This window comes from Amblyomma maculatum, chromosome 4 (assembly GCF_055883805.1).
Source record: "Amblyomma maculatum isolate TAMU_Amacu chromosome 4, ASM5588380v1, whole genome shotgun sequence".
NCBI lineage: Eukaryota > Metazoa > Arthropoda > Arachnida > Ixodida > Ixodidae > Amblyomma > Amblyomma maculatum.
The window spans coordinates 164,788,887-164,812,656 of record NC_139347.1 but is presented as its reverse complement, the minus strand read 5'-3'; the positions used below and the strand labels follow the sequence as shown (position 1 = coordinate 164,812,656).

At 45.8% G+C, this 23,770-nt stretch overlaps 1 protein-coding gene across 1 annotated transcript in view; it reads left to right on the top strand.

The window, feature by feature from the left end:
• Positions 1 to 23,770, top strand: part of LOC146193405 (bridge-like lipid transfer protein family member 3A) — a 91,195-nt gene that overhangs the window by 33,390 nt on the left and 34,035 nt on the right. The window contains exons 7-11 of the mRNA XM_084602749.1: positions 1,470 to 1,811; positions 3,969 to 4,064; positions 5,771 to 5,970; positions 6,328 to 6,645; positions 20,401 to 20,466. Of these exons, the coding sequence (XP_084458875.1) occupies positions 1,470 to 1,811; positions 3,969 to 4,064; positions 5,771 to 5,970; positions 6,328 to 6,645; positions 20,401 to 20,466 (1,022 nt within the window). The remainder of the gene's footprint in view (positions 1 to 1,469; positions 1,812 to 3,968; positions 4,065 to 5,770; positions 5,971 to 6,327; positions 6,646 to 20,400; positions 20,467 to 23,770) is intronic.

Below are 23,770 nucleotides of genomic sequence, written 5' to 3'. Positions count from 1 at the left end.
AGCGGCACGGTTTTTCTTTAGTTAGTGCGTTTTCGCTGCGCTGTCTGGACATCGTGTATAACGAATTTGGTACTGAAGTTCGTTATAAACGGGTTTGGTTATAGCGAAATACTTTATATAGCGAACAAATTGAGTTGAATTACGCAGTTTGTTATAACCGGGTTTGACTGTACTGTGATAACATACAGGAGGACACAGTGCAGAATACTGGAAAGCAGACTACTTATAGGGAAATTCAATAAGACTTAGTGCTGGTCTAGTTGGGGATTTATACTTGAAACGAAGGCACTTTTTGCGCTGTCTTTGTTCCAATTGTAGGGAGCAGGAATTCAGCACCTGCAGGGATGGTCAACGTGATCATCACCGAGTCCTCGCTGACACATTGATCCAGTTGAGGCTTACGGCTGGCTTGTGTTTGCATGCAGTGTCCTGTTCCATCATCTGTAGTCTTGGTTTCAGGGCCTCCACACTTTATGTATCCTTCAGTCACAGTGGACGGGCCCTGCTTTGTACTTAGCAGTAGTTTGGTTCGTGCACTCAGTGAGTTAAATTTCTAATGCAGGAGAATGCAGGAAGCATTTTTTAATTAAGTGCAGAGTAAAAACTCTCTCGGGTCAAAATAGCGTGATCAATTAACCTCATTTTGAACCTTTTTTTTTTTTTTTCTAGTGTTTTTTTGTCATCTCAGAGACGCGCCGTGAAAACTGCGGCACTTAAAAGCCTCAAATTGAGTCCAATATGTTCATTATTTAGTCTGCTTATATGGCTCAACTTGACAGGTTCTTAGCAGTCTGTAGCATTGCCACAGTTTTTTAGTATTAAGCGTGTGAGAAAACTGTCTCTTTTTACTTACTTATGAAAAGAATGCAAGTACTGTGTGCTGGTTCCAACAAGTGTCAAACTGGTTTTGCTTGTTTTTTGAAGCATGCACTGAGGTTATTAAAGGTCATTGTTCTTGTCTGCAGCTTATTGTGAGAAAGTTTTACCAGCACTGTACTCCATAGCATCTTCGGAGGCTACAGAGCCAAAACAAGCCCTTTCAGCGTATACCTAGTCCCTGCTTGCAGTTAGTTTTCTCTTGCACAGTTTGTTGCATGGAAACTTGAGGAGAAAAACAGTTGTATTCATTACAATGAATTTGCCATGCACATTGTTAGTATATAAGAAGCTGTATTGAGGCTGCCTTGCAGGGAGCAATATGCCAGATGACCACATGGGCTTTTAGGTGGCAAACTATTTGGCAGAATGACGCAGATATGGATGCTCTGCCCCTGTAGCCTTCCCTGAATTGTGAAGAAACAGTGCCATCAAGTGCAACTTGGAGCAGCTGTGACCAGAATTAAATGAGATGTTTGCACACGTTTCGAAGGAAAAATGCTGCAGGGATATTTTAAAAGCAGTTTGTTCTTTTGTGAGTGGGCCAAATAATGAGATTCTGCTCTTTGTGTCCTTATCAATGCCATCTGCAGACTGTAGCCTGGTGGCTAGCCGACTAGTACTGGTGCTGGATGAACTGCTGTGGGCGCTGACCGACGCCCAGCTGGTGGCCGCCCTGCACTTGGGACACTCCCTGGCTGCCCTGGTGCGGAAGGCAGCGGCCCAGGGTCGCCGACACCGGGCTGCCAGCTCTACTCTGCCCACACCCGACCACTTCTCTGGCCCCAACGCTCCCTCCTCCCACCAGAGAGGGGGAGGGGCACCTAAGAGCCCCCTGGTGGAGTTCTTTCGGCAGCACGATGTGCTCGAGACCTCCTACCACCTATTCTGCACGCGCATCGACCTGCACCTGTGCGACGACATGGATCCTAAGGGTGAGCAGCAGGGCCATTCTCTTCAAGAGGAGTACTCCTCTTCAGGCATTGTCAAGGAGCCTAACGATGATGGAAAGTCATAAAGCATGTGGGGATGCAACATCATATGAGTACTTACCCAAACCTCACTGTGAAAAAGAGCTTTGGTGTTCAGCATAGTTTTTTGAAGCGTGGACTGAAATCTCCCTGTTGATTATGTAACTGTTAATTGTACAGTGTACGCTGTGAAAGTGACGAGAAAACAAGTCACCCTCACCATACTTATCTTGCGTTTTTAACATAATTGAATGTTTGATGGAGCCCTCTAAACCCAAAGCAAAACAGCCATGGAAAATGGTCACTTGAGAAATTAACATATTGACATATAGAGGCTCATAGAGCCTCTTGTATAGAACCTTATACGAGTTACCTCTTTATTGTTAACAGAGTACCTGTAGAGTCACCAAACATCAATTACTACCCCTTTTTTTTTTTTTTGCAATTTGGGCATTTTCTCTGTTTTTAACATGTTTGTTATCTTAAAAACCCCTTTTCAGACTTGGTGTGTGAAGGGATCTCACCCATGAAGATTCTTTGTCATACTGTTTCATAATTGGCATATAAAGGAAACATAGATGATGGCAGGGGGGGGGGGGGGGGGATATTATTGTTTGGTGCAAGAGAATCTCGGGTCTAACTATGCCAGACATGAAACATGCCTTTAAAAGGATTGTCCTAGGGCTAATGAGTAAAGAGATTGGTACAGTTTTTGTCTACTACACTCTTCTGCATAGATGCCTCACTCATCACTGGGCATGCATCATATAAAATGGAAGATCACTTGCTCACATCTCTAGCATTGTGTTCGACTAGAGCGGTTTTTAGATGTGTGAGTGTCAAATGTTTGGTATGAAGCAAGTACAAATAGTAAATATTTGGTGAAAGTAAAAATTTTTCTAAATAGTTTTGAATATCGGAGCAGGTTATCTTGAAATACTACCAGCTCCAAATAAGAATACAGGTATAGCTTTAACTACCTAAAAACAAGCGCTTTTCCATAAAGTGTGGCTTTGAAAAGTTGCTAATGCGGTATACGTATAAGGCCAGCCAGGCATTAAATAATGGAGGAAAATCATGTATTAGTAGCAGTAGTAATCTTTCTTTAGGCTAGATACTTTCTTTACAGAACACTGAACATAATTTTTAGAGAGCCTACTATGACAGTTTCACTTCGTGGCAGACCTACCATGCGTGCAGTAAGTGGGCTACACCTAACTAGGAACACCAAATTTGAGGTAGCATTCTGCCCTTCTCTTCAAGCGTCGTCAAAGAGCCTAATGTTGATGGAGAGTCGTTCAGATTTATTTGAGATCTTAGTAAAAGTGGCCAGGAACGCAGGCGAAAAGCCGAAAGAAACGGTTAACAAGGCCCACATGTACCTGCCGCATAAATTTTGTAACTCCATTAACGGAAAGATTTTGGCATTGCATAATACGAAAATGGCACATTTCTAGAAGCTTAGTTTCCGATGCTGTCCAACACAGAAATATGACTTGACAACCTTAAGGTCAATAGTATTAAATCTGGGGAAAACAGTAACACAGTAAAAAGTTACCAGGGTATGTAGCGAACAGGATAGCTGGTTTTCTGTGCAAAGTTGCAATTTTTACAAATGACAAATTAGATAAAATTGTCATATGAGTTGGGTAACAATTGCAGTGGCTGGGCCCATAGTTCTTATTTTCCGGGCATACATGTTTCATTGTGCTATTGTATAATAAATGGCCTTATTTCTTCTTGGGGTTGGGCAACTTTTTCCACTTATGTGACAAAAAAAAAATAAGATGAGACAGAATTCTAACATCTCCACGGCCATGCATTATGCTCATTGCTTCCATTCCTTAGGATTGTTGTGGCTGTGTAGCTGTTTAGTGTGCATTCCTCGCGTTCCTTCTCTTTGCCTGGTTGCACATGCGGAGACACTTTATATTTCGTCTGTTTTGCTCAGCTTGGAATACTTTTTTCTGAGGAGTGCCTCATTTTTTAGATGTCTTAAATGGAGCCACGTGTGCGTAGCCCTTTGCTGTACCCTTTCTTGGCGTGCATTCACAATTGGCCGTATGCAGTGCTGTGGTAACCTTGCGATGACCTCTGTCCTGTGGGTCACAATGTATGCAGAGACCCGTTCTGGTTGGGGCCCACTGCAAGGGGGCGCTGCTCTCCAGGTGCTGCTGGAGAAGCTCCTCATTGACTACTACCCGTTCCACGGAGCTGGTGGGTTGGCTTCACCTCACTGTTTCGCTGACTGTTGTTTACTAGTTGTGCGATGTGGTTTGACTATATTTTTCAGCAACAGACATCAGTGACACATACCTGAAGAACTTGCGTGCGATACAAGATTTTTTTCTCCGTGGTTATAGCTTGTCAACTTTTTGCCTTCCTACTATACGTGGGTTTAAAGTGATTTTAAATCCCTATTTGTACGTTCTGGTCGTATCATCATTCGGCACAGTCACCATCGGGCCTCTAGCAACGGGAGGTGCTACCAAAGCACCAAACAACCGTCTGTGGAAAGATACCCGTGGCAAGAGACTTTGAACTAAATACACCTTACAGCCATCACTGAAACCCTGGTTCTGAGAACACTGGTGTGCAGGCGCAAGTGCGGTGCCCAGGTCTGTGCCCGCCAGGGATCGGTGTCTGTGCTGGTGTTGAAAAATCAGAGGGCCAAATTTTTCATCGTTACCATATTTTCCACAGCGTGAAATTGTCAGACTGAGCATAATGGCACGACAAGGAGAGTGAGTCAGCACTAGGTGTACACGGAAGATGTGCGCCCCTTATCGACACTCGACGCGGGTGTTGCTAGACACACAAGCACGTAGTGTATACACCTTGCAAAGATCTATTGAGTCACTGAGTTGAGTGAAAAATGCAGTGGAAATAAATGGTTTCAGTGAGCTTTCCTCACTCACATTATGCACCTTGATGAAAGGTTTTCTGTTGTTCTTTCATCCCTAAATTACGCGTCATATTATATGTGGGTCCTTGTGTGGGTCCATATTGCGTAACAGTGCCTGACTAGCATGGCAGTGCTGCGACATGTCAGTGACTGTAGTACAGGATGCCTTTTTTATTAAATAACTTTATGATCCTTGAATGTTTTCCTGTGCGCTTTGGGCATTCCTTTAATTTGACTCTGGAAGCGAGGGGCATCGCACTTTCATATGACAGATTTAAAGAGATGCATGCCCTGAAATCTGAAGGTACCAGTTAATCTCGCCACAAGCTGTGCCCGCATCGTTGTCCAGCTTAGGCTGAAAGGCAAATGCATGTCACATGGAAGACACACCACCTCCTCACATTAGTCCTGCTGCACCTTGTGTGAACTGTTAGATTTAATCGTCAGGTTCATCGTAAGTTTGCTCAACTGTCGTGCTGCAGATATTGCTGCTAAAGCCATTTCTTAATAAATTCCTAGCATTTGCTTCTGTTCAGTTGTTCCTCTGGTGTAAAGATTCCGGCTCAGATAAACCGAACAGCAACGTAAAATGTTGCATCTAGACTTTGCTCTCAAAGACAGGCATTCCATACATAAAGATAGCATCTGCATTTACACAATCATATTTAGAAAGCCGGTCAGAATCAATATTTTTCATTGCTGCCTGTCAACAATTCTGCTTTATGAATTTCGAGGGTTTACAATATGTCTTTCATGAGCATCAGTCCCATACTTTCGCATTCTATTTCAAGCTACGCCTTCACACCAGAGTGACAGTGCTGCTGCTGCTTTTTGCCATTCAAGCTCGTATTGAAGCAGTTGGAAAGAAAGCAAACATACACCAACTGTACTTCATTGATTGAGTTTCGCACGCAGTTTGAAACCATCTTTGACTATTACTCAAGTAATGCACTGTGGTAACACTTTGGGGACTTTGAGGAGTGCAATTTCTCTCTCTCTTGCACCTGTTGGCCCGCAGCGAGCCCTCGGAGCCATTGGCTCAAGTACAGCGAGCCGTCGTCTGGTCGCCAGGCCTGGGTGCAGCAGATGCTGTCCCACTGGGCTGAGAGTGGTTCCTCTTCCTCCACGCCGGGGAGCAGCTCTCCCTCATCCCGTGACTGGCGTACCCTCATGTCCAGCTGCCTTCTGGTGCGCCTCGAAGAGTTCTCCATGCAGCAGGTGGGTGGTCTTGCTATGTGGGCACCAGGAGGGCCCCCAAATTTCTCGCTGTTAAAAATACAGAAGATTGGGGAATCTTCATCTTTCTGGGAGCCATGTTGACTCCTTTGTACCCTGTTTGGTAACTGGTGTAGGGCATGCCTTGAAAGAGCGAAGGGCATAGCTGCAGGGATGGACTTCTCATGGGTCACCAGCAGCCCAAATAATTGGCTCAATATTGGGTACTATTCGGGAGTACATTAGCTCTATGTAGAGCCGGGCATTGCCAACACAGTGCCAATATTGGGCCCACAGTTCATGCTGCTTGGCATGAATGCCGTATCTCCCTCCTCCCTTTCATGTCCTTGTTGCCGCCAGGTGTGCATGGCAGGGCGTAGCCAGCGCCGACCGTTCTTGGCGTCGGAGGGAGCCACCGTGCTGCTTCCTGGGGAGGCCCTGCACCTAGAGTTGACCCACTACTACGCCCGGTCCACACCGGCCATGTCGCCCGTCACGTCCAATGGCCACATTGTGGGCAGCCCCGGCTCGGGCAAGAGCAGCATCGCATCATCCCTGTCCGGTGGCTGTGTGCCCGAACCGCACCTGTTTGCCTACCTGGGTCCCACTGCCCTGCGGCTAGACCTGCCCACCGTGCTGTGGGCGCACGCCTTTCTACACAGCGTGTACAAATGCACGGTGGGTGAACGGGGTCTTCTCCTCCTGTTCTAAAAAATGCAGTACAGCGTACAAACAACGAGCAAATAGACAGGGACAGCGCTGCCCTGTCTACTCGCTTGTCCTTTGTCCCTTGCACTGTGTCAAGCTCAGCTCTCCTTTCAATTCTCCTCTTGTATTGTATTTTTTTTTTCTTACTCTTTGCACTTCAGAGACCTATGGGGCAGAAGCATAGAGGCTAATAAAAGGGTTGTGCAGAGAATTATAGAATGAAAAATAGCCGGTTTCACGTTGATAGACAGCAAGCAAGCAGAGTGGGTCATTGAGCTAACTCAAGTTAATGACATGCTAGTTGAAATCGAGAAGAAGAAATGGGCATGGGCAGGGCATGTAGTCATGATTAACGGCACTACATATCAAGCGAAGATACGGTTGCTTGAAGGGAGAAAACCAACACCACCGACTGTGTACCTCATTAAGAGTTGTTTGGCAGCATCGCACAATGCACGACAGAATATGAGCGAAGCAAGGGGAATATAAAAATTCGGCAGCAATGACGTCATTACGAGTTTCTCTGCACTACTGTGGCGCATTGAAGAGCAGCTTCAACTTTTAATCTGTGATTACGTCAATATTTTAAAACCTAGTGCAAAACCAGCTCGCATGCTTTATCTAGAAACTTAGTGCATTTGGATCTTTGTATATTATATTCCAATGTAAAAAAAAACCACTTCAGGTTGAGCTTGAAAGCTCAACCGTCAAACTCCAAGGTTATAATGTTGAGAATTAGAATACAAATGTTGTGCCTCATTCTGGTGCTCAATCAACTTGTCTAGCATTCAGTAGAGGCTGTTGTTATAGTACGGACTTTGTGCCACTGCTGCATATGCACAGATCGCATTAAGGGGGGAGGCTACCCTTGAGCACTAACTTTTTTATTTCTTGAGATATTTGAATGAAATTTTCAGGGTATGCTCATAGTACACACATTTGAAGAACTACCAAGTTTCATGGAGCTGGGCTCATCGGTTCTCAAGTTAGAGGAGTATATCAAGATAGTTTACATAGGTCCCTAGGGGCAGGCCTGGAGAATTTGCAAAATGTGCTAGCAGTGTGAAATTTGTTATGGTCATTCCTGGATAGTTTCCCCAGGGCAAGACAATTCCCTTTTTCCAAATTTCCTCTCGAACAATTTTAGTACAGCCCCAAATTTAGTGTTAAAATTTACACCTGACTTAACGATATTTCAGTTGACTGCCCCTAATTACACATCAAATATTCTGAAAAAAAAACGAATTGTCTTGCCCTCAGAAATTTACTTAGGTATGTAACAAAAATAATCTCATGAAAATCCAATAATCGGTTCTTGAGATATGACTTTCCCTAGCAGCCACACCCTGCAAAAAATTGATTCTGAGAAAACGGCTCTCAAAGGTTGAGAGAACAATAACTTTTTTGTTTCTCAAGTTATCACGATGAAATTTTCAGGACAGGCTCATGACATTAACAAATGGAAAACCACCGAGTTTCATAGAATTGTGCATGCTAGTTCTCAAGTTACAGAAGCATATCAAATTGGTTCGAATAGGTCCTTTATATCAAGCCTGGAGAAATTGCGAAAGGCACTGGCATTGTGCAATTTGTCATGCTCATTCCTAGATAGGTTCCTCAGGGCAAGACAAAGCCCTTTTTCAAAATTTTCTTGCTGAGAAATATCATAGCACTGGATTTTTTGTTATCAATTAGACCTGTGTTGATTAATCAAATTAATTATGACAAATTCCAGACATAATATTTTGAATACATGGGCTTCCCTTGCCCTCAAAAATTTATTCAGGTACAGTCGAGCCCACTTATAATGGCCCCACTTAAGGCGAACACTCGCTTGTCACGAACAAGTCCGGTGCGGCCGTCAAAATATACATTAGGGCTATGGCGCTCCGTCTCGGCTACAACGAACATCTGCGCGACTAGTCGATCGGCTACAGCGAACGCCTTGGTGCCACGGACCACTTTCCACATGCTGAGATCCGTCGATCTTGTGCTCTGCAAACCGCGAAAATCGGCATTCCCGATTTCCCCGTGGCATTTCGACCAAGTCATAATGGACGGCGCAGACGCAGCAAGCGGCTTCGCGGTTTATCTCTCGCGGCATCTCGCCAGAGGAACGAGGGGCGGCCCAAACGCGGCAAGCAACTTCCCGGGTCATCTTCCGCAGCATAAGCGCCGAAACGAAAAAAAAAAAAAAAAAAGGCTAGCCTAGTCTGCACTGAACGCGTGTCGCATCTCGAGGCATCGTGAGCGACCACGCAACGTTACACGTTGCACGAAACCGTTCAGAGGGCATGACGAGAGATCGTAAATCCGGCGATCGCAAAAATCGCGAAAGGAGAACAAACGCACGAAGTACAAAGACAGCCAACAACGACAGCAAGCAAAGAACCGGAGCAGACGACGCGGGGAGGTAGCGGGCGGAGACTGACGCGTCACCGGCCGCAGCAGCCAATAGTAGTCGCCCGATCCCCCGCATTCTCGCGGAGCGCGCGCTTTGCCCAATCGCAGCCTTGAATTCGAACGCGGGAAACTTGAAAGCCACCAAGAGGCTCCCAATCAGAAGCAAGTCACGCCTCGACCGCGCCGCCGTAGCCGCCGCTGCCGAGGGTGGCGGAAGGAAGCGCAAGAATTCACAAACAAAACAAGACCAAGATGGCGGTGCTCAGTACGGCGGAAGAGGAATGGCGCACGCGAAATTTGGGAATTTTCGGCGCTTGCTCGCTGCTCCGCGGCTGCCGCCGCTTGTTCAATAATTCATTTCGAGTATTTCTACGGCGAGTTGGGCATTGATAATTACAGAAATGGTAGTTTATAAGACATACTACCGGAATATATTGCTACGAAGATGACGAAGCAGGCAGTGGCGCGGCGCGGAGTGCTCGCGCTAAGCCCGCTGGCCATTAAAGCATATTTCATCGTCATCTCAACACGTCATTCTGTTTCTGTTGTGTCGCCGTGTTCCATCGCTTGTCATGCCACCACGTAACATTTGGTTGGAGGTGCGGTTCATCCCCATCCTCGCCCTGCCCCGTCGAAGCCAACCGTATGCCGTGTCCATCGGTCAAGGACCCATGGAGAGTGCTGCTCAGCTCTGCCCCAGCCCTTTTTGCTCAGACCTGACCAGCCGCTCTCCCCAGCCCCGTCCCCAGCCCTGACCACAACACACGACGACCACGAAGAGCCCAAAGCTGACCCGACCAACCCCACGACGAAGCGACCTCACGACCACTCAAGCAAAGACATCACCCCCGCCCAAGCCGTTCGGCGTTTCCATGAGCCTTGGCCTTCGGCAAACTTTGAAGATTGGACCTGATGCTTCGGGGCAAGCATTCATTACATCTTCACGTTCACTGTGGTGCCCAGCGTTTCATGTCCTGATCCTGTGTCTGTGTTCATCGTCATTTCATGCATTGGATTTCTAGCAACCGATCGGGACGATCGCTCGGTGGCCCCGGGTAGTGCTACGAAGATGACGAAGCAGGCAGTGGCGCGGCGCGGAGTGCTCGCGCTAGGCCCGCTGGCCATTAAAGCATATTTCATCGTCATCTCATCACGTCGTTCTGTTTCTGTTGTGTCGCCGTGTTCCATCGCTTGTCATGCCACCACGTAACAATATAATCTTCCAAAAATCGACTGTTTCGCGATTTTTCGGTTTTCAAAGGTCGCGTCCCCCCTTAAGGGTACCGTGTTGAACTGGCTGAGTCCTTCAATACTTTTCTTGTGGGGGTGTGCGTATATGTTTCAAATTTCAAATACGAATCGAATATGTTTGTTTTTCGATTCACATTTGAGAAACTGATATTCGGTATTTCCGGATATTCGAAAATTACCGAATGCACTGAAAATTCACAGCAGTTTCTGTGCACTGCACGCTTCACTGCAATGCATGACCGCGTGGGCTGAGCAGTGAAGCTCTTTAGAATGAGACAGGACCACTTATGAAAAGGGATGTACACTTCTGTGCAGTTGTAGTTTAATTTTAGTTGCAAATATCATGTGAATTATGAAATAAACAAATTGAACAGTATTTGCTATTTTTAGTTATCCTTCTTTTTTTTTTTAATAATCAGATATTCAATATGCAAAGGCGCTTTTTTTCTCTCCATATTTGTATTAGATTTTCTGGTCATGACACTCTGCCGTAACTCTATGGGAGAGCTTTGTCAGCACACTGTTTTGATGGAAGAGCCTTTAACGGTCCTTTAAATCAGACAATTTGGTGTTGGCGTTATGAGTTAAAAATCACGGGCGTGGCCCTGGCAGCTGGTATCTGGCAGCCGACATGGCGAAGTACTGATTCTTCTATAGTTTGTGCGACTTTAACAAGACCTTATGATATGAGAAAGTTGGGAGGAGCTACCAACTCAGTTTGCTTACTAGAGGTGGCAAGGGGGAATAAGTATCGACCTTCCAGTGCTCTTGGATGCCAAGTTATGCACACTACTCCTTGCAACGCAGGCACGCTCATACGGATTGATTAAAGCGAGGCTGTATATGTTTGGTGGCCTTACTTGGTTTTATTTGCACTTGGCCTCAGCTCATCCAGAAGGATGACTTGTGTAATGCACAGAGTATAATCATTAGGGTATGTACACGTTTATTTTGAGGAACATTCTGATTCAAACCAAAATTTTTCCTTGCAGGTGCTTTCTTCAGGCACCAATAAGTCGAACCCGGATATATCGAACTCGAAGGGGATCGCGAAATAGTTCGATATATCGATATTCGATATACAGAAATCAGCTTGGGACAGCACTTACGGTGCAAAAAAACGATACCGCATTTGTCGCGTAATCAACTCACTCGCATAATGAACCCACCCTTCACTTTTGCACTCGAGAATTTGGAAAAAAAAAAAAGCGTTAAGGCCAGCTCGCTTACATGCAAGCGATTAAGCGATCTCAGCGACAAGCGGCAGCGACAGAGCAAAAAAGTTCCAACTTGTTGGAACTGCGTCCCTCCCGTTCGAGCCACCGCGGCAGCACGAGCCACCGCGGCAGCGGCAACTCAAAACAAGGTTTCTGTGTCGCCGCGGCAGAAATCGCCAGCGTTTTCGCTTGCATGTCGCATTCCGTTTTGGTCCTTTCATCCACAGCTCATTTCTTGGCAGCGTGCCAAGATGCTGGGCAGCGATAACGTCCCAGCGTGTTTATCTTTTTATAGCTCCTGCGGAGGCGGGGAGTGAACTTGGCAGACTGCCCGTGATGGCTTGATTGCACAAGCCTGGTTCGATTTATCACGCCGCGCTTGGGGCGGGCGTAGTCCACTGCCACAAAATATTGGAAAGTGTGATACAGTAGCTGCAAATGCTGTTTGAAGCGAAAAATGCTAAAAGCCGGTGTTATGATCGCAGCTGACCGCGTGCTTTCGTTAATTCATGCATGCAAGAATAAATGACTCCCGCAAAAAAGAAAAAAAGCCGCTTCGTAACGCCATATCTTACGCTACGCCGCGCGTACAGCACAACGATAAAAATAGACGACTCTCGGAAAAAAAAAAAGATCTGCCGCTTGTTAACTTCCGCAGGCGCCATAGCCACGTCAGCCGCTGCACGCAGAGGGTTCGCAACACATGCTGGGGAAAGCGTCCGATGTTCTGTCTGAAAATGGGCTGAGCTGGCTTGGCGCATGCGTAGAGCGTGCTACTGCGAACGAAGGCCGGAAAAGAGGAAGGAGAGAGCTCGGCAAAAGAATGGGCACACCCTTGCGCTTTGCTCCGTCGCGTTTTTCCACACTCGTTCCCACCGGTTCTCTCTGGTTCATTCACGCACATATGGCTTGCAAACGTCACGTGCTGGCGCGCGGGAAACAATAACCGCAAGTGCGCACGCCTTTAGGGAATGGGTGCGGGGCTGCCCTAGCCGAACTGTCCCCTCTCAATACTTCCGCGTGCGGCTTGAAAACGTCACGCGGCAAACGGCCGAGGGTGATGGGATCGTCTTTGGGAAAGGCACACTTTTCAGTGCGTGGTGCAGAGTTCGATATATCGAACGACCGGTGAAATTGAGTTCGATATATGACGCGGCTTTCCTATACTTTTACATGGGACTTTCAAGGGGATATTCCGTGAGTTCAATATAACCGAAATTCGATATATCCAGGTTCGATATATCCGGGTTTGACTGTACTGCTCTCCACTCTCCCGGGGTCTGAATTTGGTGGAACAATAAAACCCTCGTGTAAAATAAGTGTGGATAAAACTTACTCACTGGTGATGCAATCAACACCTGAATTGAAGACAGGTTCGTCTACGAAGGCAAATAATAAGGGGGGAAATAAATAACTAAATAATTTGTTGCAAGTCACAACCTGCGAATGGATTAAAACAAGTAGAAGGACTGTGAATACTATCAAATAATGCAAGAACAAAGAAGCTTATAGGCAGCACAACACTGCAAGAAGAAAAAATAAGCATGTGCAAAACAGACAAACCATAGAAGAGCCATTTCAAGTAAATGTTGGCCCTGTTTATTTACTACTGCCTGAATCTGAAGCACACATTTACTGAAACTCAGTTTTGACTTGAGGAATATGAGGTACTATTTGAAAGCCCTCCATATATACATGTCAGAGGCATGAAAGATGCAACATGCACAGTTGCAATTACTGCAACCATGCTGTACATCAAGGTCTGGCAGAGTCCTTGAAAGGCACAGGACCTGCATCAGATTTCTACACAACATGGTTAGAGAAAGCTGTTCCTATGACTGCAGTATTTAGCACAGCACAAGTACCATGCATACCATTTAAATCCTTGCTCAGAGTCCTTGATTTGATGTTGAATTACCCCTGGTTATCTTTCGAAGTAATATTGTTGAAGGTACTACCAAAATTTGCAGGTGTATTTAGGCACATTTTTTTCACTGCAACGTGTGTCATGAAGTGCCAGCGGTCACGCTGCTGCGATGCCCCCAGATAGCGTCACTCGATAATTTTCAGAGTACCGCAAAGGTCCCATCGCGTGCTGGCAACTAGGACCGGCACGGCCATAAAGCTTCCAACTTTCGAGGCGTGCCTCTGGCGCGGCTATATTCAAGCCGAGCGTAAAGGGCATTTTGAAAACAGCGTGGGCATTTTCCTGTGCATTGCCTTGAAGAGTACTGTAGCCAGTTTAGAAACAGTATATTGAATTTGCGAACTGTGAATGGTAAGCTTGCATGGAAGGCTGAGTGGCGGTCTGCATGAGGATCATTCCAGTCCTGCCAAAGAGCTCTATCGATTAATCCGACACCTTGCTATCATGTTGTGATTTTTATGGTATTGTAATCACTCGCACCTTCTTGCCTTCCTCGATTGCCACAGTAAATGATCCCATTGAGTGATTATTTATGCGATGCAGATGCCAACTAACTGTACGTCATCGCATATGCGTGCACACTTTGACGCAAGCTCACTTGTGCTTGCTTGTTAAACACCTTTATTGACGCAATCAAATCATTATCATTAATCATTATCACTGTTCACTAAGCATTGTTGCTCGTTTTCAGTCAGTTGCAGTCATTCAAGTCGTTTCACATATTCGTCCTTTTGTATTCATGATGAGTCATACCTAGTCATTGTAGTCACTACCACTCATAGCTAAGCATTTTTACTCATTTCCAATCAGTTGCTGTCATTTCAAGTCTTCGTTTTACATATTGGTTGTTTCGTAGTCATGAGTCGTGCCTAGTCACTGCAGTCATTACCGCTCATAATTAAGAATTTTTACCCATTTCCAATCAGTTGCAGTCATTACAAGTCATTTGCCATATTGGTCGTTTCATAGTCATTAGCAGTCATGCCTAGTCATTTTACTCATTTCTAATCAGTTCCAATCATTTCAAGTCGTCATTTGACATATTTGTTGTTTCGTAGTCATGATTAGTCATACCTACTCACTCTAGTCATTTCCACTCAAAGCTAAGCATTTTTACTCGTTTCCAATCAGTAGTGGTCATTACAAGCCATCGTTTGACGTATTGGTCTTTTCGTATTCATTAGCAGTCATGATGAGTTATGCCTAGTCATTGTAGTCATTAGCACTAATCTCAAAGCATTTTACTCATTTCCAATTGGTTACGGTCGTTACAAATCGCAGTTTGACATGCTGGTCATTACAAGTCATTATTAATCATTATTTGTCATTAGCATTAGTCATTAACTATATCGATGTCTATTTATAACTTTTGTTCATTACCTATCCCCATCAGTCGTATTCGTTCCTTCTCACACGTCCGCTATTTGCAAACAGCGCAAGCGCACACATTTTCGCTAAACCAAAAGTCTTGCTGGACGCATGTAGATTGCTGCGGCCAAAGTATAGTGTTCTAGAATTCACAAGCCGTCTTCAGCGCACGGCAATGGGAGCGAGGTGGTCGCCGGAGCGATGAAAAGCGTAGGGGGCACTGTCAGTCGCAGAAACGCATCACAAGCGTGTGTGCCGCGCAAAGGAAAGGCTCGGGGCGTCTGCTTCTGTGGCTCGTGTCCACGTTGCATCGCATTGCTTCTCTGTTGTTGACGGTTGATCAAGCAGGATAACATGTGTCTGCAGATAGCGCAGTCACAGTTCCAGTTCGTCTCCTTTGGCTCCTGTGCCCTCCCCTACCGAACAATCTTTTTGGGGTTTTTTTTTTTTTTTTTTTTTTTTTTTGCTCACTGCGCCCCCTTTCCGATTGATGAGCTTGACCGCTTGGCTCACGAGGGAAGGTTCGAGAACGTCAAAGCTACATTGAATGACCTTCATCCAGATGATTATAAGTATGTCACTATAGGCACAATTCTAAGTCGCAGCTTATATCGCAGTATATACATGTGGCTTGAAAGTTCAAGCACAAATCAAAATGCAGTACTCGTTCTGCGTATTTCATTTTGAGAAAATTATGCGCGCATAAAAAAAAAATAAAATGAATTCATCTCTAACTTTGACTGCGGAGGTCATCTTATCCATCTGCGGAGAGCTCGTAAACACGCTGGAAGAGTCATATTTTTGTTTTTAGTTCAAGAATTATGATTAACACAAGCAGCATTCGCTATTTTGCTATGTTTTTCAAAGCGCAGAGGTTCCCGAGCCTGGATGTCCTACCAATGACAGAGAAATATGACGTTTCACATAGTGAAGTTCTTCGTCCAGATGCGATTCCATTTTTATGTGAAGTCATTAAACCAAGACCAGAGCTGTAAAGCGGAGCAGATAAAGCACCCGAAGATGAGGTGGTGCAAATAATCGTGTTTGAGGACTCTATTTAATGACTCTCCCCGCGTCTTGTGTGCTTTAAAATTTAACAGCTTAATTCATTCACGTACTCGTAGTTCAGTGACATTTTCATATAATTCAGTAGCATTTCATATGTTGATACCATATTCTTGAGCTATTTATTTATATTCGCTTAAGTCTCGAATCGCTTACCCTACTGGTTTTCAAAGTCCGCTGTGTGGTTTCGTGCATTTGTATGAGCTCTCGTAATCTGTTTCGTATTTTTTTTATACAACTGCCTGTTCATATGTACCAGCCCACAATCAAATAAGTATTCAACAGCCCTGACATGATTTCTGTCTCCAAGCAGTCTTCACATATCTGTATTTACATGTGACACAAACAATTAAAGTACGCTAGCCTAGCCTAAAACAGCCTCCATTGGTTTTTCAAAACGTCCACATGAGCATCAATGGGGGACCGCAGTCTAGCCCGAATAAACCAGCGCATCCGATAATAAAAATCGATGTGATCATAAATATACGTTAGACATTCGTCATTCGACCTGCCGTTTACGTTTGAGAAATAAAGTACCGAATACGTGCAGGAAATTTCTTACTGTTGCTTGTCATTTCATCGGCAGTCTGTATCTGACTCCACACCATAAAAGCAGCCTTAAACACAATCCCGCATGATCATAATGGTATGTTCTTGGATTCCCGGCAAATTGAAATTATGACACCACAGTTTTTTTCAACACCTGATCTTCTCCAAGCCCTTTCTGTAGGATAAAAGAGGCCTCGGATGTAGGTGTCTCGCCGCTTATACATAAGTTCCCCGACGACGGCCGCTTTTATAGGGAACTAATTTATTTATTCATGCTCAGAATCGGTTTAATACATTTATACAAGCATGTGGGAGCTAAAGCGACAATTTATTGTTAGCGCCTTCGGGGTCCGAACTAGCGGTGACAGAGGCAGTTCACCAAGCTGTCTGCTCAGCGCTCATTTTCGGCATTCTTAAAGATCATTAAAATAATGACAGCCTTTTCACTATTGTAAATTGCAGAATATGAGTAATAAATAGCTTTTCGTTGTGATTTATTTGTTTATGCTGAAGCACCTGCATTTTTGAACCTCTTCACTGTCAGAGAATTTCAACTGAAATAATCAGGGAAAACCTGGAAAAGTCGGGGATTTTGAAAATAGGGGCTTGCTAGACAATCCTGGCTTTTGAAATGTGGCATTACAACAATTTATGCTTGAAAGCAGCAAAAAATAACAGAACAATGAGAAAAAAAAACACAGGCCCGCGAACAGTGTGTGTTTATCGCTGCCACATGACTGATTCCTCCTCCATCCCCCTTTCTCCACTCCATTGTAGACGTGTCGTACGAGCTGTAGCGAAGGTGGAGGCTGCCGCCGCAGTGACGCCGCACCCTCAGCTCGATCACAAAACGTTTCACTACTTCAATAACTTCAAATAATTGTGGCTGCACAGTTTCAAGGTGGTTTCCCTTACAATCACTTCTTAATCTGATTTTCGTCCTTGAGTCTTCACGCTAAAACTGCTCATAACGAAAACATAGATGTAACAAAAAATCGTCAACCTTTTACTATTTCTGTATAATCAGGTTTAACTGTATATTGCCGCAATGTTATCTTACTGGCGCCGCCATGTGGCGACCTCGGGAGACCGGCACACGCTCGTTTTCTTCGCTCTCGGTGCTCGCCCGCCAGTCGGTTCCATGCCTTATCTTGCCGGTGCTTTTGCTTAGTGTAAATCTGCTTAACCAGTTCCACTGCTTCTGTGACAAGCGGTGGCCTTGTGGTAGAGCATCCGCCTCGCATTCGGAAGGTACGGGGTTCGATCCCCAGTGCCGCCAGGTCCCCACCAGTTTCCAATGGGTACAAGATTTCCCCCGCCTGGTGCTCGGCTCTTCTGGGGTGAAATGCTTGGGAAAAGGGGCCATGAATCAAAATGCTGGTTCAAGAAGAAGAAGAACCCTGCCCCTCCTTACCAGGAGGGTCAGGGTTGCAGGGGGCTGATGGTTCAGGCGCAGGGGTACGCAACACGTCGCTGTACGTCATGGTGTGTGGCGCAGGTTGCTGGGGTGATGGTACTGATGGCACTGCTTGGCGGAGCTCTTCGCGCACGATGCTTTGGATAAGTTCGCAAAGGACTTCACTGTCGTTTCCATCCATTGGCGAGCGGAAGTCTACGGCAGCGATGTTCGCAGAGCGATCAAAATGTACAGATCGCTGATTCAAAGCACGCTCGATGCTTGTTGCTTCTTTCGTAAAATCAGCCACAGTACGTGGAGCGTCACGTACAAGGCCAACGAACAGCTGCTCCTTGACGCCTTGCATAAGGTGGCGTACCTTCTTTACCTCCGACATGAATCGATCTGCCCGGTTGAAAAGGCAAGTCATTTCTTCTACAAACATGGCGACGCTTTCTTTAGGCCGCTGTGCTCGGGACTGTAGAGCGAGTTCGGCCATCTCTTTTCTTGCATCGTTGCCAAATGTTCCGATCAGCTGACGCCGGAAATCCTGCCAGGTGGTAATGGTAGCCTCATGGTTTTCGAACCACATCTTGGCGGCATCCTCTAGTGTGAAATAAACATTCTGCGATTTTCGCTCCTTGTCCCACGCATTAAACACAGCCACCCGGTCGTAGCTGGTCAGCCAGTCCTCAACGTCTTCAAACTTGTCGCCATGGAACGGCGTGGGCATACGCGGAGTATGGCAGATCAGCGGCTGGGCACTCACGGGAAGCTGAATGGTCTGGACTGCCGCTGTAGTCATCGTGGTTCACGGTGGGGAAACAAGAGGACCACACTCGGGAGCTAAGCCTCTCAAGCGATGGCTCGCCTTGTGCACAGGTGTCGTGTCCACAGTGTGTAGATGGGCGTAGGGGGCAGCCAGGGGCTCTTCGTACATGGGATCTACCCAGCACCTCCACCAAAAATGTCACAGAAGCAGTGGAACTGGTTAAGCAGATTTACAACTAAGCAAAAGCACCGGCAAGATAAGGCACGGAACCGACTGGCGGGCGAGCACCGAGAGCAAAGAAGACGAGCGCATGCCAGTCTCCCGAGCTCGCCACATGGCGGCGCCAGTAAGATAACATTGCGGCTATATATGTCGCAGTTGTTAAGCCATGGCATTTGTGTCTGCTAAGGTGCCTTTGATGCGGGACACAGCTGTGGTGTATTTCTGTGTCCCTTTACTCTGTCTGATTTGGCAGGAAAGGCAGAAAGACAGCCAGCTGCGTTTTTGAATATGGCACCTCTCTCGGTGTCTGTAGCCCTTTGTTGTCTTTGTTTTTGTTAAGGCAGCAGTGGCAGGTTGCTCGTTTTACCCTGTCATTATCTCTTCTGTGGCACTTTTCTTGGTACCGCTTCTCATTGCACATCTTCTAAAGCTCATCAACTCCAGGTCATTCAGCCAGCAGAAAATATTGAAATGAACCATGCTTTTTAATTAATTGATCGTGAGAAAACTGAGACCAAGGAAAAAAAAAATTTGTTGAGGGAATGCGGTATCCCTATTAGATGAAGTGTGCAATCACTATATGCTACTGCCGTGTAAAATTCAGCCCCCAACTCATGCTGGTTATCACAACTGCACTTCATTATCTGGTTTCCCACAGGATGGAATTGCAGTATGAAGAGGCTCTCAAACCATTAAACCTGTATCAATAACAATGCAGTCACGAGGACAGCAGCCAGAAGCTAACAGAGATTAAAAGTGAAAAACATAGTACTCCACCCAAACAAACAGTCCCGCAGTTTCGGATTCCAGTGTGCTCCTGCCCAGGGGGGAAGTCAGAAATTTTCTCTCACATTACTTACTGCTTGTTCAGTGAAGCGACCGCCAGTGCAAACAGGCTGAGTGAACGGCACGCAATAGAAATGTTTTTCAACAGAATCAGTCTGTGTAAGAACCAACATTTTTGAACGAATGAAACCCTGCCGGGAATGGGCAGTGTTATGGGTCAGCTCCAGGTATGCGTTGACCCCCATAACTTTGAATAGGCGTCTTTTCTTTCTTTTTTTCCAGAAAAAGGTAGGCGTATGTGGTGTTACTTTAAATAACCAGAGGTGTCAGTAAATTACCCTATGGACCGCAGTGCACCACTCGAAGAAGCGGCACAGGTCAGCTTTGCATGCAGTCAACTGTGTTAGGCAAGAATGATCTCGTTGTTCCCTGAGGCTGCTAGATGTGTTTGATGCAGCGCTGCTTCAGGGCTGGAGCGGAGGGATCAATCGCCTAGAGCACATAGTATTGAGACTGGTATCCCCCGCCACATTGCTGTGACGCATCTTCTCATTTGGGGTTTGTAGTGAAATCGGGATTGGGCCTCATGCCTATGTCTCACCCTAGACCTTCAAACTAATACCTTTGAATTATCTTCACATATTTACGTTGGTAAATAGGGAACCTTAGAATTACTTCAAACTATATAGGATTTTAAATTAACAGAGTTTGAATTGTCGAGGTTTTACTGTAGTATTCAGTTATCTTCTGTTCTCGTTTGTTTGTGCAGGCACATCTATCGTGTGCTAATGGAGCATCTCCCCTTGCCGTGCGGGTCGAGATGATTCTGCCAAAGGTGGGCCCAACCAATTTCATCTCTTTCTCTCTCTCTCTCTGTATATATATATATATAACAGCATGTAGCTGACTTTCTGTTATGTACAGTCTTGTTCAAAAGTCCTGAAGCCAAAGGATTTTCATCTCAGCCATAAAATGGAGCCGTCACTCCATTATCAAAGGCCAAATGGCATTTAAAATGCCAGAAAATGATTTCTTATCATAGCAAAAAACTATCTCATAGCATTTCACGGCTCTTTACACTTTAATGGCGCCATGACTGCTTCATTTTGCGGGTGAGACGAAAATCATTTGGCTTCAGGTCTTTTGACCAAGACTGTACATACCTTTTAGTAGATCGATAAGGAACTGCCTCCATTTTTCAAAGGCCTACTTGAATGAATTGTTTGCTGGGCCGTTTTCATGAGAAAAAAGTTTAGTGAAACAAAGCAGCGTGGACCTATGAAAGTACACAGATGGGCGGTGATATGATTGCTTTATTGTAAGATGCATTTTTAAACCCAGTTTCGCATAGCTAAAATTTCGTTGAAGCGGAAAGGCGCCTTAAAAATGGTTCGTTGTGATGAGAAATTGGTTCCATTACTTTCTATGGCAAGCTGATGGGGAATAGGAAATATTTCATTGAAGTGACATTCGTTGTGGCGGGGTTCGACTGTAATTAATTAGCAGATCAGCTTTGCTAACAAAAATCCAAGCTGTCTGCCGTTATAACTGGCTCACTCATGCGGGCAGCCACTTTCCTGGACGAGTATTACACAGCGCGAGAGTAGGTTTCCAGCGACACCTGTCACTTCCATCATACCGGAGCCAAGCTGTGCTACTTGCCTTGCCTCAGTACTTGTCTATTTAAAGCTGTGCGCACTCTTGAAGGTTGTCGTCTAGGAAACGCTGTAGACATTCATTTTCCTGCTTTGACTACCCAGGATGGTAGCGGGGTGCTCATTTTTAGAGTCAGCCTTGTTTTTGCCCCTGCAAGGGCTGGGATTTAGGTTGCCGGCTTCCCATGACAGCGTAACATAGTTCGTACACCTGCTTTATTTGAGCGTATTGTGCTGCTTGTAAGGCTAACCAGGAGTAATTATTTATACAAGCAGCTCAGTTTTGTTAGGACTTACCAATTACTATTAAATAAATTATTTCATATATTAGTTCCTTGCCCCGTTTCCTTGGTTGAGAGCTATTATAACTTGTCCAGACTTGCTCATTGCTCCTTCCTACTGGTTTGCAATGTTTAGCTGTATTCTTTAGGTTGAGTTAGATTGCTTTGAGTAGGCATAATGATTCAAATACACTTTTTTGTAGATAAGCGTAGGAACAGACCGAAAAGTATATGGATGTGGTCATACATTCTATATACAATGTATGGTCATGCATTCTAGCCTGTTTGGCTAAAATCGTCATCAACCATATATGTGGCCCCACCGGGGGCGACGCAGCGGTTAGAGTGCTCGACTACTGTGCTAAAGGATGCGGGATCAAATCCTGGCCGTGGCCGCCACTTTTTGGTGGAAGCAAGGCGCCAATGTGCTGTGCGATGTCAGTGCACGCTAAGAGAACCCCAGGTGGTCAAAATTTCCAGAGCTCTCCACTGCGGCATCTCTCATAACCTGAGTCGTTCTGGGACGTTAAACGCCACAAACCAAACCAAACCATATACAGTCGAACCCGGATATATCGAACTCGAAGGGGATCGCGAAATAGTTCGATATATCGATAATTCGATGTACAGAAATCGGCTTGAGCCGCCACTTGCGGTCGTGAAAAATGATACGGTATTTGTTGCGTAGTCAATCCACTCGCATAATTAACCCACTCCCCATTTTTGCCCCCGAGAATTTGAAGAAAAAAAAAAAATAAAACATTTGGTGACGCGTTCCTTCGTTTCGACCGTCGCATCCACAGCTCATTTATTGGCAGCAGCGCCAAGATGCTGCACAGCGATAACGCCACGACGTGTTTATCTTTTAACTACACTTTCCATAGATCCTGCGGTGGCAGGGAGCGAACTTGGCAGAGTGCCCGCGTGAAAGCTTGATTGTACAAGCATGGTTCGATTTGTTGTGCCCTGCTTGGGTTGGGGTGGACGTAGCCCACTGCTACAAAATCATTGGCAAGCGTGATAGCTGCAAATGCCATTTAGAGCGAACAATTCTAAAAGCCGGTGGCATGACCGCAGCCAACCGCGTGCTTTTGTTGATTCATAGATGCAATAAACGACTCTCGCAAAAAAAAAACTGCCGCTTTTTAACATCCGCAGCCGCTATAGCTTACGCTGCACCGCGCGTTTAGCCCAACAAGAACAACTCTCACCAAATTAAAAAGAAATTGCCGCTTCTTAACCTCCGCAGCCGCCATAGCATACGTTCAGCCCGACGACAAGAATAAATGACTCTCACAAAAAAAAATCTGCCGTTTTTTAGTGGCCGTGGCCGCTGTAGCTTACGCGCATTCAGCACGAGGACACGAGATGCTCATCACACGCCAGCCGCCGCGCGCAGGGCGTTCACAACACACACTAGAGAAGTGTCTGCCACGGGCTGAGCTGGCTTGTCTGCACATGCGTAGTGCGTGCTGCTGCGAACGAGATCGAGAAAGAGAGAGGAAGGGAAGAAATAAAGCTCAACAGAAGAGTGGGCACACCCTTGCTCTTCGCTCTATCGCATTTTTCCGCCCTCCCGAACGCCACGGCTGCATTGGTTCCCCCTCGTTCCTTCACACACATGACTTGCAAACGTTGCGTTAGCACGGAAGCGATCACCGTAGATACGCACACCTTTGGGGGAAGGGCACGGCGCTGCCCTAGACCAGCCGTCCCCGAACTGTGCCCTCTCATTCCTTCCGCATGTGGCTTGAAAACGTCTCGCGGCAAACGGCCGAGGGTGATGCGATCGTCTTTGGGGGAGGTGCACTGTCCAATGCGTGGTGCGGAGTTCGATATATTGAACGACCGGTGAAATATAGTTCTATATACGATGCAGCTTTTCTATACTTTTACATGGGATTTTCAGGGGGGATATCCCACGAGTTCGATATAACCAAAATACGAAATATCCGGGTTCGATATATCCGGGTTCAACTGTATATGTGCTCTTCTGGACAAAGGTCTCTCTCATATCCTATCAGTTAAACCAATCTTGTTGCATTCTCAATTGGCGTATTCGTATAGGATGTGGTGACCAAGTATTACACTTATGTCCTGGTAGTCGTGTTAACAATGCCAGCAATTGTTCTGCCGAAATGCCACATGTAACAAGGTATGGTATGCCGTGGTCAGAAAGTTTAAAAGGGATAGTGGAACCACT